At 41.4% G+C, this 14,748-nt stretch overlaps 2 protein-coding genes across 5 annotated transcripts in view; both read left to right on the forward strand.

The window, feature by feature from the left end:
* Positions 1–139: 139 nt before the first annotated feature.
* Positions 140–3,275, forward strand: dnajb9a (DnaJ heat shock protein family (Hsp40) member B9a). Of its 2 annotated transcripts, none has more exons than XM_034536124.1 (3): positions 140–603; positions 975–1,205; positions 1,486–3,275. In XM_034536124.1, exons 2-3 carry the CDS (start codon positions 989–991, stop codon positions 1,920–1,922), a joined length of 654 nt encoding a protein of 217 aa, XP_034392015.1. In that variant the 5' UTR covers positions 140–603; positions 975–988; the 3' UTR covers positions 1,923–3,275. The 2 variants fall into 2 exon arrangements, with proteins under 2 accessions (XP_034392015.1, XP_034392014.1); XM_034536123.1 differs by having other exon boundaries at positions 142–511.
* A 2,344-nt stretch (positions 3,276–5,619) lies between these two features.
* dnm1l (dynamin 1-like) overlaps positions 5,620–14,748 on the forward strand; it is a 10,729-nt gene continuing 1,600 nt past the window's right edge. The window contains exons 1-19 of one of the 3 annotated variants that reach the window (XM_034534714.1): positions 5,723–5,972; positions 7,337–7,481; positions 7,797–7,826; positions 8,484–8,530; positions 8,991–9,062; positions 9,212–9,298; positions 9,417–9,579; positions 9,804–9,924; positions 10,378–10,509; positions 10,714–10,920; positions 11,053–11,173; positions 11,262–11,417; positions 11,551–11,640; positions 11,727–11,819; positions 12,153–12,206; positions 12,429–12,500; positions 13,247–13,423; positions 13,772–13,881; positions 14,023–14,182. In XM_034534714.1, coding sequence (XP_034390605.1) covers positions 5,871–5,972; positions 7,337–7,481; positions 7,797–7,826; positions 8,484–8,530; positions 8,991–9,062; positions 9,212–9,298; positions 9,417–9,579; positions 9,804–9,924; positions 10,378–10,509; positions 10,714–10,920; positions 11,053–11,173; positions 11,262–11,417; positions 11,551–11,640; positions 11,727–11,819; positions 12,153–12,206; positions 12,429–12,500; positions 13,247–13,423; positions 13,772–13,881; positions 14,023–14,182 — 2,139 coding nt within the window. In that variant the 5' untranslated portion in view covers positions 5,723–5,870. Of the gene's footprint in view, positions 5,973–7,336; positions 7,482–7,796; positions 7,827–8,483; positions 8,531–8,990; positions 9,063–9,211; positions 9,299–9,416; positions 9,580–9,803; positions 9,925–10,377; positions 10,510–10,713; positions 10,921–11,052; positions 11,174–11,261; positions 11,418–11,550; positions 11,641–11,726; positions 11,820–12,152; positions 12,207–12,428; positions 12,501–13,246; positions 13,424–13,771; positions 13,882–14,022; positions 14,183–14,748 lie in introns of all 3 variants that reach the window. The other 2 variants (XM_034534712.1, XM_034534713.1) reach the window with 2 other exon arrangements.

Below are 14,748 nucleotides of genomic sequence, written 5' to 3' on the forward strand. Positions count from 1 at the left end.
CCTAAAATGGAGTGTGTTGATTGGTTGAGGGAGTTCTCCACTGTAGCAATGGGTTCAGTTTCTGAGAATCCGCCGGACTTCTCCCGGAAGACCATGAGGAAGGTGGAGTCAGGATCAAATATTAAAAATTGAGACCCCGCTCTTCTACGTATTACGCGGGATACGCGTATGCCCAAATGGAGCGTTCCGCAGACTTTTTTAAAACGTGGTAACAAAGTCATGCTGCGTTTATATATGCCCAAACTCAATAATACCACAGTATGTATAGTTTAATGGTCAATACTACTCATTAAAAAACAGTACATAGACATCGTTGCTGTAAACACTCACAAACAGCATCAAGGTCACTATCGGGTTGAGGGGAGTTATAGCTGCATTGGCCGACAGGGGGCAGACTGACTGATAACGTATCGTTACTCTTGATTCAGTGAAGGATCGAAGAAGACATGGACGCGCTGTCCGCCCCATGATGCAGCTTCTGACCGCTGCCTCCCGATAACAACCACCGAGGGTAAGAACTGAACACCATCATCATGTTGAGCGTCGGATAAAAAAAGGGTTTAATTGGCAGAAAGCTACGCTGCACTCGTGCTCCTCAAAAAGGTGAGACGGTTTAGTTACATAAAAGGTGAAGAACGTTACCTCGGCAGTTATCTTCTACTAGCAACGTCAGCTAGCGTTAAGAGTGACGTTTGGTGGCTCGCAAACAGTCCAATATATCGTTAGGACTTTTATGAGATCTAAACTGGCGATAATCTATATTTTAGGGAAGCATTTTTGTTGTTGTTGCCGAAGTTAATATGGCGACGTCATCTCGCTAAGATTATGAACAAGCTAGCTATTAACTGAGGTACCTTGTTGTTCTCCAGATGTGCCAACACTGATAAACTCTCCCTTTGCTTCATTTGCATGCAACACATTTTACTTTAATTTACCAACTGATCATTTAATCTCGCTCTCTCTTTTCAATGCAGGGCACATCGGAGCCATGGCCAGCGCGCAGTCCGCCGTCACGTTTGCGGTGTGCATCCTCGTGATAACGGAGCTGATACTCGCCAAGAAGGACTACTATGATATCCTGGGACTGGCTAAAGATGCTACCGAGCGACAGATTAAAAAAGCTTTCCACAAGCTCGCAATGAAACAGCACCCCGATAAGAACAAGAGCCCGGACGCTGAAGTGAGGTTCAGAGAAATTGCTGAAGGTAGCTACACTATTCTTTCTTTCTTTGACATCTGGGTGTGACAAATGTAATTGTTTCCCGACATACTGGCATAACAATCTTATTTCTAATGCAACGTTTTGTTCAGTGTGGAGGTGAGCGTATTGTTCAGCCTGTCTCAATTTCAATTCAAGAATTCTGAAGGATAAATATATCTGAGTTTGCGCGTTACCATATATTACACTTGTCATGTACTTAGTTAGGCCATTGTCACATGACTTTGACTCGAGCCACGACCAAATTGTGTCTTCCTTTTTTGCAGCTTATGAAACGTTATCAGATGAAACCAAAAGAAGAGAATATGACCAGTTTGGTGACACCTCTGCACTCTTCACTGGGGAGGCGCAAGGCAGACATCGACAGGGTGCCCACCAACCTTTCAGCTTCAACTTTAATGACATTTTTAAGGATTTTGACATCTCCAGCCAGAACAGACACGCCCGTCACCAAAGACACTTTAATGAACACTCCAGGTCCCACAAGGAGCCCCACAGCAGACATAAGAGACACTTTCAAGGAGGTTTCGGACCCGGTGTCTTTGATGACATGTATGACGACATAGAGAGGATGTTTACCTTCGATGGACACACCAAACAGACTGACAACAAGTTTCACGGTGCAGCAAAACAACACTGTAGAACGGTGACGCAGCGCAGAGGAAATATGGTAACCACTTACACAGACTGTACTGCATCTTAAGATGCAATGCGAAATGACTACTGGTTAAAATGTGCCTTCACGGCATACAATACTGTTGTATTGGGTAACAAGCCACTTGCTGTGAAATTTGAGCAGTGACATTAATATCTGACATTCAGGCACAGAATGGTTTGAACAGTGACACTCCGTTTACTTAGCTTAGGTCTAAATCTAAATAATTGTTTAGTTTTTTTCAAACTATTACCTGTGTGTGTGTGCTTATAGACTTGAACATGATTGTAGTAGTTTTTCACTTATTGTTGAAATAAGCTGACAGGGAGTATTTTCTCAGTATTTTTTTAAGCACCTTCTGTGATAATGGAATTGTACAGTTTGGAAAAATAAAACAATCGCACTCAATTTGACACATTTCCATGTCACTTCACCACTAGTTCAGTACTTCCACCCTGTTATTTTGTACAGTTTTGACTTTCTTTTGTATAGGTTTCTCCATTGTGCTTCTCCAAACACAACTGAAGGCAGAAACAATAGCCAGTGGAGTTTTTGCTTATAGTTGTTAAATGGGGAGCAGTGTCCACAAAAATCTGCAACCATCCACATGTTGGCTTGGTAAACTGTTTGTGCTACATTTTGTTGAAATATGTTTGTAATCTACACTGCCAGTCGTGTTTGTTTTAACATACTTTACTGAAACATTTGTGGTTACATCTTCATCATTGTAATTGTAAATACTTGTACAAGTTGAGAAAATGTATAAGTAAACAGAGAAATGCTTGTGACCTTTCAATTAACACAATTACGTGTGAAGCCCACAATGTTCTGTTTGTCTTGGTGTTTGTAGTATTCTGTGCACTTTGTAGTGGCAAAGGACATCTGGGTTTAGGCCTTCTTTAATACAAAAAAGTCACGACCATTTCTGAATCACACTTTTACTAATATTTTCTAGCTGTAGAGAATGTAATCTGAATTTACTTTTACAATGCTTAACATGTTACATGAAAGTCACACATTTAGGTATTTAAAAACTGTTGACTGGCATCTCAGATAAACTACAAAGAACTTGCAGAGGACCAATTTAGCTGAAAGCTTACTACAGAATGTACTCAAGCTTTCATGACTTCTAATTGTACTAGTCACAAGGTTCATTGTTTATTGCACTTTTGTTAGAAATACTGCAGTACAGTACTATACAATGCTGATGTATGTATAAGAGGAAACAAGCATCAATGTTTGATTCTGTGAGTCTGGTGATTCACCTCAGAGTTGACTAGAAGATGAAACTCCCCAGTACATACTGTTTTCCATGTGTACAAAATGTATTTCCTTGAATGCTAGTGTTGTAAATATAAAATGGCACTTTCAATTTTGTATAAAAAGACAAGAGATACCTAACTGAGTTCCCTTCTCTTTACTTGTTATTTTTATGTTAAAATATTGAGTTCATTTCTTGTTTTGGGATAAGAACAACATATTGCATACATTATTACATCTTTTATTTTTATATATATATATATAAATATATATATATATCTTTACATGAGACAATTGCTAATTCAGTGCTTTAAACTGTAAAGTACCAATAACTATTCATACTTTTTTCAAAAATGAATTTGACAGACTAATTTCCAGAAGGTAATTTATGTTAACTAGAAAGAGCATTTCCTGCTGAAAATGCGTTGGAATGCTAAAATCTGAAGAATGAAGCTGAAATATATAAAGCAATAGCTGAAGAAAGCTGAAAATGGCTGAAAATTGCTGAAATGTTAAAGAGAGGGAGGGAAAGAGAGGGAGGGAAAAGAGAGAGGGACAGAGAGATCGGGAGGGAGTGGGAGAGAGAGAAAGAAAGAGGGAGGGAAAGAGACAGACAGGGAGAGAGGGAGGACAGAGAGGGAGAGAAAGAAAGAAAGAAAGAGGGGAGAGGGGGAGAGAGAGAGAGGGAGAGAGAGAAAGAGAGGGGGGGGAGGGAGAGAGAAAGAGAAAGAGAGGGTAAGAGTGACATACAGAATGAGAGGGAGAGGGGGAGAGAGAAAGAAAGAGGGGGAGACAGACAGAGAGAGAATGAGAGAGTTGTTAGAAGCAGAGGGAGACAGAGAGAGCGAGGGAGGGAAAGAGACAGAGAGATGGGGAGAGGGAGTGGGAAAGAGAGAAAGAAAGAGGGAGGGAAGGAGAGACAGACAGGGAGAGAGGGAGGACAGAGAGGGAGATGGAGAGAGAGAGGGAGGGAGAGAGAGGGGGAGAGGGAGAGAGAGAGAGGGAGAGAGAGAAAGAGAGAGGGAGAGAGAAAGAAAGAAAGAAAGAGGGGGAGACAGACAGAGAGAGAGAGGAATGAGAATACCTGTGTGTGTGTGTGTGTGTGTCTGACTCTTGGGGCTTTTATTTTGAAAGGGAAGACAGAAAGACAGACAGCCTGTAGCTGCTCTGTGTGTGTCCTCTTAGCTAAAACCAGAATAAGTGTGAGACTGCTCTAATTAGCTGCACCTGTGTCATGAGTGACACAGAGTTTTTGCTTTGAAGAATATCTCCATAGCCTCCAATTCATTTATTTTTTTCGGAAAAAGCTTAATATCATATAGAACTTCAAAAGTAACACCCCAACCTAATTATATTTCCTGAGACACAAGACTCTTGCGAACCCATAAATGTCGCTTGTGGGTCTGTATGTTACACGAAGTGTCTCTAGTCGCGATTTACAAATCAGGTGCGATCGTCTGTGAGAAGACGTTTTGGAGGGAAAGATATAATGGGGCTCTATGGAGCAGAGAGTGGACTTGCTCCCTCGTTAAGCGTTCTCCTGACAAATGTGGGAAACAACGTGGATTCTATCGACACATGTGAGGACCGGCACAAGAATCCTTACGTTTTTATCCATAAATGGTGTAAAAAGAGTAAACGGTGTGGCCGTAGTGACGATTTACAAATCTTTTTTTCGTACGATCCAGAAGCGCCACTGCACTCTGGCGATGACGTCACAGCTCTAAGCTTCCACTCACACACTCATTGAGAACTCTCAAAGGGGCTGAAAAACACATCAAACTAAAACGGGGACAGTTAAACAAGTATAAAAGCTATCAAAAAAAGAATTTTAAAAGTTAAATGGTGTCTCTAGCTAAAAGTATGCAGACATTGGAAGGTTTTAAAGTTGAAAAAGTTTAAGCGGATTTGAAGTTTTCCCTTCATAGGAACCCATTCATTTTTTATTCCATAAAAATATTCATTATTTGAAGATATGAAAATGTAAAAAATATCTGAAAATATACAGTAATAGTTGAAGGTTCTGTCAACATTTTAAAATTTAAAGGGTGTCTTTAGCTGAAAGTATGAAGATGTTATAAGGTTTTAAAGTTTAAGATTTTCTCCATTGTGATCCCATTTTTAAAAAAACTATAAAAAGATTTATAATATGAAGATTTGAAAAGTTGAAAAGTAGAAAAGTCATAGCGCTTGATTCCCGAAGGAGTTGAATTTTTTAATATTTGAACGGTTTCTATAGCTGAAAATATGAACGACTAGATACAGTTCAAAATACGTACGGAAGAAATTCAATAATAAGTTTGATAAAGATTACAAGAACAATAGTGAAGCAGTCCAACTAATAAATGCAGTCTTGCTGGTTATTGCATAATGTCTCCTCCTCACAAAGGAATCCCACATTTCAAAAATAGTTTGGTACTTACCTTAGTTACGGTTGCGTAGGGGGGAAAAAAAATAATGAACTTCCTTTTCATTGGTAGAACACGAGTATGACGTCACCCGCAGGAAGTGTAGTTCCGTAAAAAAAATCAACCCCTTATAGGAATGTGAAGCGAGACTCCTGTGAACTCCAACTCCCACAATTCTAATCTGAGCAACCGTAGTGCGCAGTTTGCTTGTAGGTCCCAAAGAGACGCCAGTAGCATTAGCCGAGAGACATTGAATGACTTTGTACCACTTGTGCGGCAGCGTGAAGAAAGTTGTGTGTTTGACAGGTCGGCATTCGTATCGGAGCTCATGGAGGCCCTCATACCTGTCATAAACAAACTGCAGGATGTATTCAACACGGTTGGCGCAGACGTCATTCATCTGCCGCAGATAGTTGTTGTGGGGACTCAGGTGAGGAACGTCACTTTGCTTTGAGGCTAGCGAGTTGGTTAGCCTGCGCCAACTTACTCTCTCGGCTGGCTCCTGCTGGTACGCAAACCGTAGTTTTTATTTCAGTTTCATGCAGGTGTATGAGACCAAACTGCGTAGACTGGCCTCACGTGAGCGGCGGCATTTAAACATATAAGCTAATGTACGTAGTAGCTACATTAGCATTAGCTACATGTGATCTCCCTTGTGGACTCAAGGTATCTACCAATGTTTTTAGCTGACAGTTGGGGAACGAGCTCTTGTCCACATAGCACTCTGATCACTATTCTGAAAGTATAATACAATTGTTTATTTATTTAGACCATTCACACTAGCATCTCCTCTCAGTTTCCAGGTTATTAACGTTAGATAACTTACACCTGGCTAACGCTGGTGAAGTAACGTTAACTTGTAGCGTTTGTAAAGGTTACAATGTTCAGTGTTGTACAGGGTTTTCATATATTATGATTGATACGTGGTATATCCTTGTTAATATAGATGGGTTGAACAAAATATGACATTGAACAAAGTGCAATTCAACAGCACCACGAACTACTAATGACACTGGAGTTGAAGCGACACAGTTTCACTCTGTCCACCCGACTACCCGATGTACACAACATTAAAGCCTAATTGGTTTAAAGTGGCAGGTTTTTGTCTGACATTTCCTTTCACTGATCAGCTAATAGGATGTGTCTGTCTCCGACCTTTTGGCAGGCTTCTGATGGTGTTAGTGAGAAAAGGCAAGCCAGGGGATGGTTTAAGGGCCTGATTTGTTATGTGTGTCCTTTCCATGGCCCCACAAAGGCCCAGATCTGCAAAGACCTTCAGTTAAGGACAGCTGCAACACAGACCTTATGCCAAGTATTGGTTATCCCTGACAGATCTATTAATAGCCATACGTAGTACTATGCCAGTCCCAACAACTTTTGATTTCTCATACAGTAAATACTTTGTAGCCTTTACCTTCTACTGTGGTACCAGTCCAATAAAGCGAAGCCTGCTCGTCAAGTGAGGTATTTCAGTTAAGCAGATCTCATTTGAATTTCTCGACCACACATGTCTTCCTAGTCGCACATGTCTTCCTAGTCGCGTGCTTGTGTTAATGAAAGCTGTACAGTTGAAGGTGCCACAAGGTTTAATCTGTGATTGGCATTCAGCCAACTTAACCCCAATGCTCCTGGGCCCTCTTCTTATGAACTATTTTGGGGCCCAGAACTAAATTAGACTGTGGCTCTTCTGCAAAAAAATGCCTCTTCAACGAGTCATTCATACTTCAGTCTACCTGCTTTTAATGATGATGATGATGATGATGATTATGATGTTGTTGTTGTTATTGTCTACAGAGCAGTGGGAAGAGTTCGGTTTTAGAGAGCCTGGTTGGCAGGGACATCCTGCCACGCGGCACCGGCATCGTCACACGTCGACCTCTTATCCTCCAGCTAGTGCACATCGATTCAGAGGACTGCAAGAAAACCAGTGAAGAGAATGGTAATATCACGGTCACCTCTGTTATCTCTGTATCTGGGGAGTTGTTGCATATTTATATTTTTCCGCCAACTAAGTGAGTGACTATACTGAGTGGGACATTTAACAAGTAAAAAAAAAAAAAAAACATTTCTATGCTCTCTGGTAAACAAGCTATATAAAGGTGACAGGTGTTTCTAATTGGAAAGATCCTGCATTTATTCAATACAGTCCTCTGGGAACGGCCTCAAAGCGACTCTGCATTGCTGCAGTTTAATCCAGGGGCTGCAGATAGCCAGGCTAACTCTTTTGTCTCCTGTCATCTCTCTTGAACCACAGAAATCAAGAAAAATGGACGCCTTTACAGAGGTCTCCTTTTCCTTGTTCTTTGCCTTATTGTGTTTGTATAGTACATAACCTGTACAGTCCAGTCTCTCCTGCCCATTTTGCCCCATCCTGCCTTGCATTTGTGTAGCTTTCTTTACAAAGCTGCCAAACCATGTGGCTTCACTTTATTCAGCTCAAGCTGTCAATTTAGGATGGTCTCTGTCAGTTGAAGTTAGACGAAGAGGATTTGCAGATTCCTGTTGAAAATATAGATTTTGTCCTTCGTTTTACATTTTTAAAGTCCACCTATGATGTCCTGAATACCAACTTCCTCTAAGATGACTAACAGATTCCACCTAATGTAAAGTTGTTTCCTTCTTTTGGTTGCAATGTTGATAATTGCAGCTGAGATCATTTCTTTGTTTTTTTTAAAGGCTCCTTGCTTCACCAAATACACATTTGCTTTAGGCTTTTATTTGCTTCCATGAGTTTTGTGTGAAAAAACAGTCTTTTTTTAACTCTTCCTCTATGGAGTTTTGCTGTGGGGAGTTTTTTGTTTCCATCCCATGTTTGCCAATAGAAAAGTAATCCCTTGAGACATAGCACTAGTAATAATAGTAACACTGATCTTAAGGCCACAGCAACACATCTGTCACATCCGCAACTGAAACATCTGTCCTCAACTTTGTATTCCTGCAGGCATCGACGGAGAAGAATGGGGCAAATTTCTTCACACCAAAAATAAGGTAGAGCTGCCACACTCTTGTCTGCCAGAAAATAATATTCTCCGTGGAGTCTGCCACCATTGTTGTCTTTTATATCGAAAAATCTAAATATTCGTTAAACTGTGTCTGGTTCAACATCCTGTATTGATTCACTAACATTTATGAATTATCAACATAAAGACACTGTGGTTTTGTGATATGTTTAAAACGGCAACATCTATAATGAGGTCAGGCACACACCCTCTCAGTAACTAAATATGTTTGTGTGGCTTATGGGTAAATATCCTCCAAGGTGGATTTGGGTCTCTTTAGCTCCACATGGTTCATTGTGTGCTCTGAGCCTCATGACACGAAAGGGGAAGTCTCTTTGAAAACCAATCCTTTCATGTCCTGTTTTCCTGTTACTCCGTGTTGTTATTGTTGTCAAAAAACTACTTGTTTATTGAAGTCTTTATCTTTTGTGGTTAAATTGCTCATCCAGACCTACACAGACTTCGAGGACATCAGGCAAGAAGTCGTAGCAGAAACTGAAAGAATTTCAGGCAATAACAAGGTATGCTTATTACGGACATTAAGAGGGAACGTTAAAACCAGAAATTATAACAATGGATGATTTATAAATATCGGCATAAACCTAAGACTTTGACTCAACCTCTGAAGCAATATCAGCCTGTTAAGAGTGACCACATTGCTTTTCTCCAGGGTATAAGTGAGGAGCCCATTCACCTGAAAATCTTCTCCCCACACGTTGTGAACCTCACATTGGTGGATCTGCCTGGCATTACGAAGGTGAGAGAGGTTTCCCTTTTCCCTCTCCATGTCCAAACCGGACTGAGCTATGAACTCAAGATGATCCTGCAGATGAATGTCATGCTTTGAAGTCAAATGTGTGTCTCTGTTGAAACAGTTGCCGGTGGGAGACCAGCCCAAAGACATAGAGCTCCAGATCAAAGAATTGATCTTCAAGTACATCTCCAACCCCAACTCCATCATCCTGGCTGTGACGGCTGCCAATACGGACATGGCAACCTCAGAGGCCCTTAAAGTCGCCCGCGAGGTTGACCCTGATGGTAAATCCTGTTCTCATGTTGTTTTTCTTGACCTTTCTTCCATTTTCCCCTGTTTTTAAAAGAGTCTACAGTTTGTAGAGCCCCTATATAAAGAAAATATACTTCCGTTTTTTACTTTTAATGTGTCGTCAGCATATCCCTATACTTGTATTGTCAAGTGCTCTTTGCATTTCCTGCCTCAGTGGTGTTTTGTTGATGGGTGTCGATGATGTTTTTGTCTTCAGGCAGGAGGACGCTAGCAGTGGTGACCAAGCTGGATTTGATGGATGCTGGCACAGACGCCATGGATGTATTGATGGGCAGGGTCATTCCTGTCAAACTGGGCATTATTGGAGTCGTTAACAGGTTGGTTAGTTAGGAGGGGAGGAAGAAACTAATTTAGCTTTATGGTCCATGTTGTAGAAAAGTGTTTTATTGCTTCAACACAAAATAATAAAGAAAACAACACAAAGCTTAGGATAAATATCAGGGACACGGTACCAACAAAATCGAATAAATCCAGTACACGGCATACCTGAGGGTAAGAACGAGTTGGGAAGGATCGCTGATAATCTGGATAGTTTATAATGCATTTAATTCCTATTTACTTGGTTGCATCTGGGTCTTCCCTTATATTTAACTAACTATATTTTCTATTCCGTATCAATTGAAATGTATTCCTAGCATTCAGATTTTCATATTTCATGACCATGTTGAAAAATGTAATACTGTCCACCAGATTGTCAATAATGCTCAACTATAGTCACATGGGTGGTGTGTTGAAGACCAACTCACCTCTGTGTGTGTGTATTTTCTTAGGAGTCAGTTGGATATCAATCAGAAGAAGTTAGTGGCAGATGCCACCCGTGATGAATACGCCTTCCTACAGAAGAGGTACCCCTCGCTTGCAAACAGAAATGGAACCAAATATCTGGCCAGAACATTGAACAGGTATGGAGTTGGAATTCAAGATGAAATGTTTGCGTCTCCTATCGACCTAGTACGTTTGAAGGTTACTCTCTGTCTGGCAAAGTGGAGCTGATGACTTTGACTTCTAAATCTTCCATTCTGATGGCATTTTGTTGTCGTCGATAACAAATCTCCCTCTTAATTTCAAAATCGGAGCATAAACTGATTTCTTTATCCTCATCAAAGGTTACTCATGCACCACATCAGAGACTGTCTTCCTGAGCTGAAGACGAGGATCAACGTGCTGGCCGCTCAGTACCAGTCGTTACTCAACAGTTATGGCGAACCCGTCGATGACAAGAGCTCCACTTTGCTGCAACTCATCACCAAGTTTGCTGCAGAGTACTGCCACACCATCGAGGGCACGGCCAAGTACATCGAGACAACTGAACTGTGAGTTACACAACTCTCATAACTGCATGTCCTTCCATACACCACTAAGGGGTGCTAGCATCAAACATATCCTGAGTTCTCAAGTTCAAATTCTGCCTGTATCTTTAATGTCGTTTCGTCTCCTTTTTTCAGATGTGGTGGAGCGAGAATCTGTTATATTTTTCATGAAACGTTTGGTCGCACATTGGAGTCAGTAGATCCCCTGGGTGGTCTGACGACCATCGATGTGCTCACAGCGATCAGAAATGCGACGGTGGGTTTCTGCTTCCTGTTTAAGGTGTAATTTGTGTTTGTAAATGGCCCCCTTTTTTGAAGACTTATAGCCACATTGTATTTCACAGGGCCCGAGGCCTGCTTTATTCGTGCCTGAGGTTTCATTTGAGCTGCTGGTAAAGCGGCAGGTGAAGCGCCTGGAGGAGCCCAGTCTACGCTGCGTGGAGCTGGTTCACGAGGAGATGCAGAGGATTATCCAGCACTGCAGCAACTACAGCACACAGGTGAGAAGCACCGTCTCGCATGTAAATCCAGTGGAATCCCCTGTTTTCACGCTCTGGACTAACCACGTCACTGTTCTACTAGCCTATTAAATGTAAACAAACACTAATTATGACAGCTTTTCCATCTCTACAGGAGTTACTGAGGTTTCCAAAGCTCCATGATGCCATAGTGGAAGTGGTCACCTCGTTACTCAGAAAGAGACTCCCAGTCACCAATGAAATGGTGAGGACCTGCTCACACTGAATACCACTTTAAGGGAAGTTTATGGGCGTCCTCGTGCTGATTTAATCTATCTTTTATTTTTACAGGTTCACAACCTGGTTGCCATTGAGCTGGCCTATATCAACACCAAGCACCCTGACTTTGCCGATGCCTGTGGCATCATGAACAATAACATAGAGGTAAGACGGCGCTGCACGTCTTTGAATGGAAGCTAACTTCACATAATGCATCTATTAGATAATCAGTTTGTTCATCCTTTAAAGCATTAATAATCAACATGTTTGTCATAACAACGTATCAAATTATCAGAGGGTTGTGATAAAGCGACAGAGAATTCTCACCTGAGACTGTTAATCCCCTCGGCTTCACGGAGCTTTGTAGTGACTTTCAGCTCATTGTTTAGCTGCAACTGTTTTGATTGACTCGCACCGGACTCATTGAGCTTTATTTTTGACACATGAACAGTTTCTATATTCCTTCTTTAGAGATTTGACAGACTTGCTCTTTTATAGGAGCAGAGACGCAACAGAATGAGAGACCTGCCCTCTGCGGTGCCCAGAGACAAGGTACAGTCAGTCTCCATGACTTACTTTTTTCTTCTGTTTCTTGTCCCTGGCTTTAACAGATTTCCAACCACTATTGCACATAAAGATTCAATCCAGGTTCACTGAAGAATTCACTTCAAAATTCCGTAAAATCTAACTTATTCTCTCCACGTGATGTAAAGTTCCTTCACACCTCTCTGCCTGTAGCTCCACTCTTTTCTTCTTGATGTTGTCTCTCTCTAGTCCCTTAAAGGCCCAGGTGGTCAGTCTCTCTCTCCCACTGAGCCTCTTGCCCTCGAGGGCGAGGCCACCAAGGTGTGACCCGTTCGCTCACTGCCTGCCCACAATTAACCCCCTTCCCCATCGTCCTTATTTCCACCATTCTCAGATTCCATTCTAAAGTTTGTACCCTTTATCAACCTGATCTGAATGAATGACCTTTGACCTTCACACTGTAACTATGTGTACCATTTTGCTGCATGCTCATTGTTCACAACTAATATAATATTATCATAATCATTTGGCATGTGCTGTTTTTACGTGGAATTTAAGAAACACTTTATTAGCCTTGGTAAGAGTGGTCGATATGGAAAAACATAGAAATTATTTAGAGGGAAAAACAACATTGTAATGTAAAATAACAAAGTCAACCTCTGGCTAATTGAGAAATAAACCTACTTCAACAAATTGATGACAAAGTCCTGTAAATCCAATATTTACTCAATTGAGTTGCAATATTCCCTTCTACTACTGAGGAAGTAACTCTTTTTTTTACATGGTTATATATTTTCATATCATCCAATCAAAACCTGGGTTATGTAATTTAAGTCGGTGTTTTCCCACAGTTAAAAGAATGAACACTATACTCTTGATGAACTTCTTTGCAGTGAAATCAAAGAAGGCCTGTGTCATGCTAAACTATTCTGAAATGTAACATTTATGGTTCTCACCTTTTGTATATTATAGATACATGCGCATGATGCTCTTCCAGCCCTTCTAATTGCCTCATGTGCAGGATTTATCACACGTCCCCTCTCCCCGTCTCTCTCCTCCCCGTATAGGCTGCAGCAGGTGGCTCTCAGAGCGGCAACGCCGGCGAGCAGACAGACAGCGGGACGGGGAACTGGAGGGGCATGTTGAAGAAGGGAGAGGACGGACCAGCTGGGGACCGAGCCATGCTCCAGTACCCCGTCCCTGCAAGCCCACAAAGGGGCCATGCTGTCAACCTGCTAGATGTGGTGGGTACTCTGCATTTGTAGTCGATGTAACGGCTTCAAAACGTGCCATTGTTGATTTCAACCATTTAAAGTATGTGCACTGTCTGTGTTGTAGTTTAATCTTAAGTTATTGCTCTCCAGTAATATATCATATGGAGAGCGACGAGACATAAAAGGCTTCAGGGAAAGTTGCTGGGGCAAAACCCACCTATTCACCTACGCCATTGCACTGAATTGTTTTATTCGTAGTTTTTGTTTCTGTTTGCTTTTGCTTGTCACGTTCCACTTAATGCAATCAAGTCAAATTTATATTGCATTTAGTAATCCTTTTTGGAGTTAAAAAGTCATGTTTTTACATTTCATTGTCAGCCTGTACCAGTGTCCAGAAGGTTGTCTGCTCGAGAGCAGAGGGACTGTGAGGTCATCGAGAGACTCATCAAGTCCTACTTCCTTATTGTACGGAAAAACATCCAGGACAGGTACTCGTGTTATCAATTTTAAAACTAATCATACTAACATTCTTTAGAACTTGTCATTATTGTGCCGCTCGTATGTGCTGTACGGTCTTTTCACCCTCTGTTGTTGTTGTTGTTGTTGTTGTTGTTGTTGTTTGGCCTCAGTGTACCGAAGGCGGTGATGCACTTCCTGGTGAACCATGTGAAGGACTGCCTGCAGAGTGAGCTGGTGGGTCAGTTATACAAGGCGGGCCTGCTGGATGACCTGCTGACAGAGTCCGAGGACATGGCGCAGAGACGCAACGAGGCCGCCGACATGCTCAAGGTAACGTGTCACAAGAGCCTGTATCAATCATATGCTCACTTCTCTTTAAAAAGTGTTGCCCAGGGATATTTGTCAGGCATATTTGTTTTTCAACATTTTCCCGTATCAATATTATAATTCAGACATGAAGTTTTTTAAATATTGAAATAGTCAAGTGCCCATATACACATTATATGGGTTTTCTTTTTGTGATGGTCCCTTGTTTATGCCATTATTCAGAAGAAGAAGAATGTACCTCCTAACAAATTATATTTGTGTTTATTTGAGACTTCAGCAGTTTGTGTGAGACAAATCAAGCAAATATCCTTTATTGTCTTTTTAGTGAAAAACTCCCTATTTGTGTTTCCTTGTTGAGCTACAGCAAAAGGATGGTAACAAAAAGATAATGTTGTAAAGAATTGGCCCCTTTCTGTGCAAATGAGCGTCACTGCTAACACTCCCCCACATGTATACTTTGCCACATGGCTAATTGCAAACAAAGAGTGAATTGTACTTCCTGGGCGTGTTTTGCGCAGTAATATAATTTGCGCAATATCTTTTGTGAATCTGACCTTGAAGCAGAAAGT

The sequence above is a fragment of the Cyclopterus lumpus genome, chromosome 6 (genome assembly GCF_009769545.1).
Source record: "Cyclopterus lumpus isolate fCycLum1 chromosome 6, fCycLum1.pri, whole genome shotgun sequence".
NCBI classification, from domain to species: domain Eukaryota; kingdom Metazoa; phylum Chordata; class Actinopteri; order Perciformes; family Cyclopteridae; genus Cyclopterus; species Cyclopterus lumpus.

Bases quoted from the DNA above. Each gene is read 5' to 3' on its own strand.
- dnajb9a (XM_034536124.1), top strand. From the start codon at position 989: ATGGCCAGCGCGCAGTCCGCCGTCACGTTTGCGGTGTGCATCCTCGTG. The intron at 1,206-1,485 runs GTAGCTACACTA...CCTTTTTTGCAG, and splicing joins GTTCAGAGAAATTGCTGAAG to CTTATGAAACGTTATCAGAT.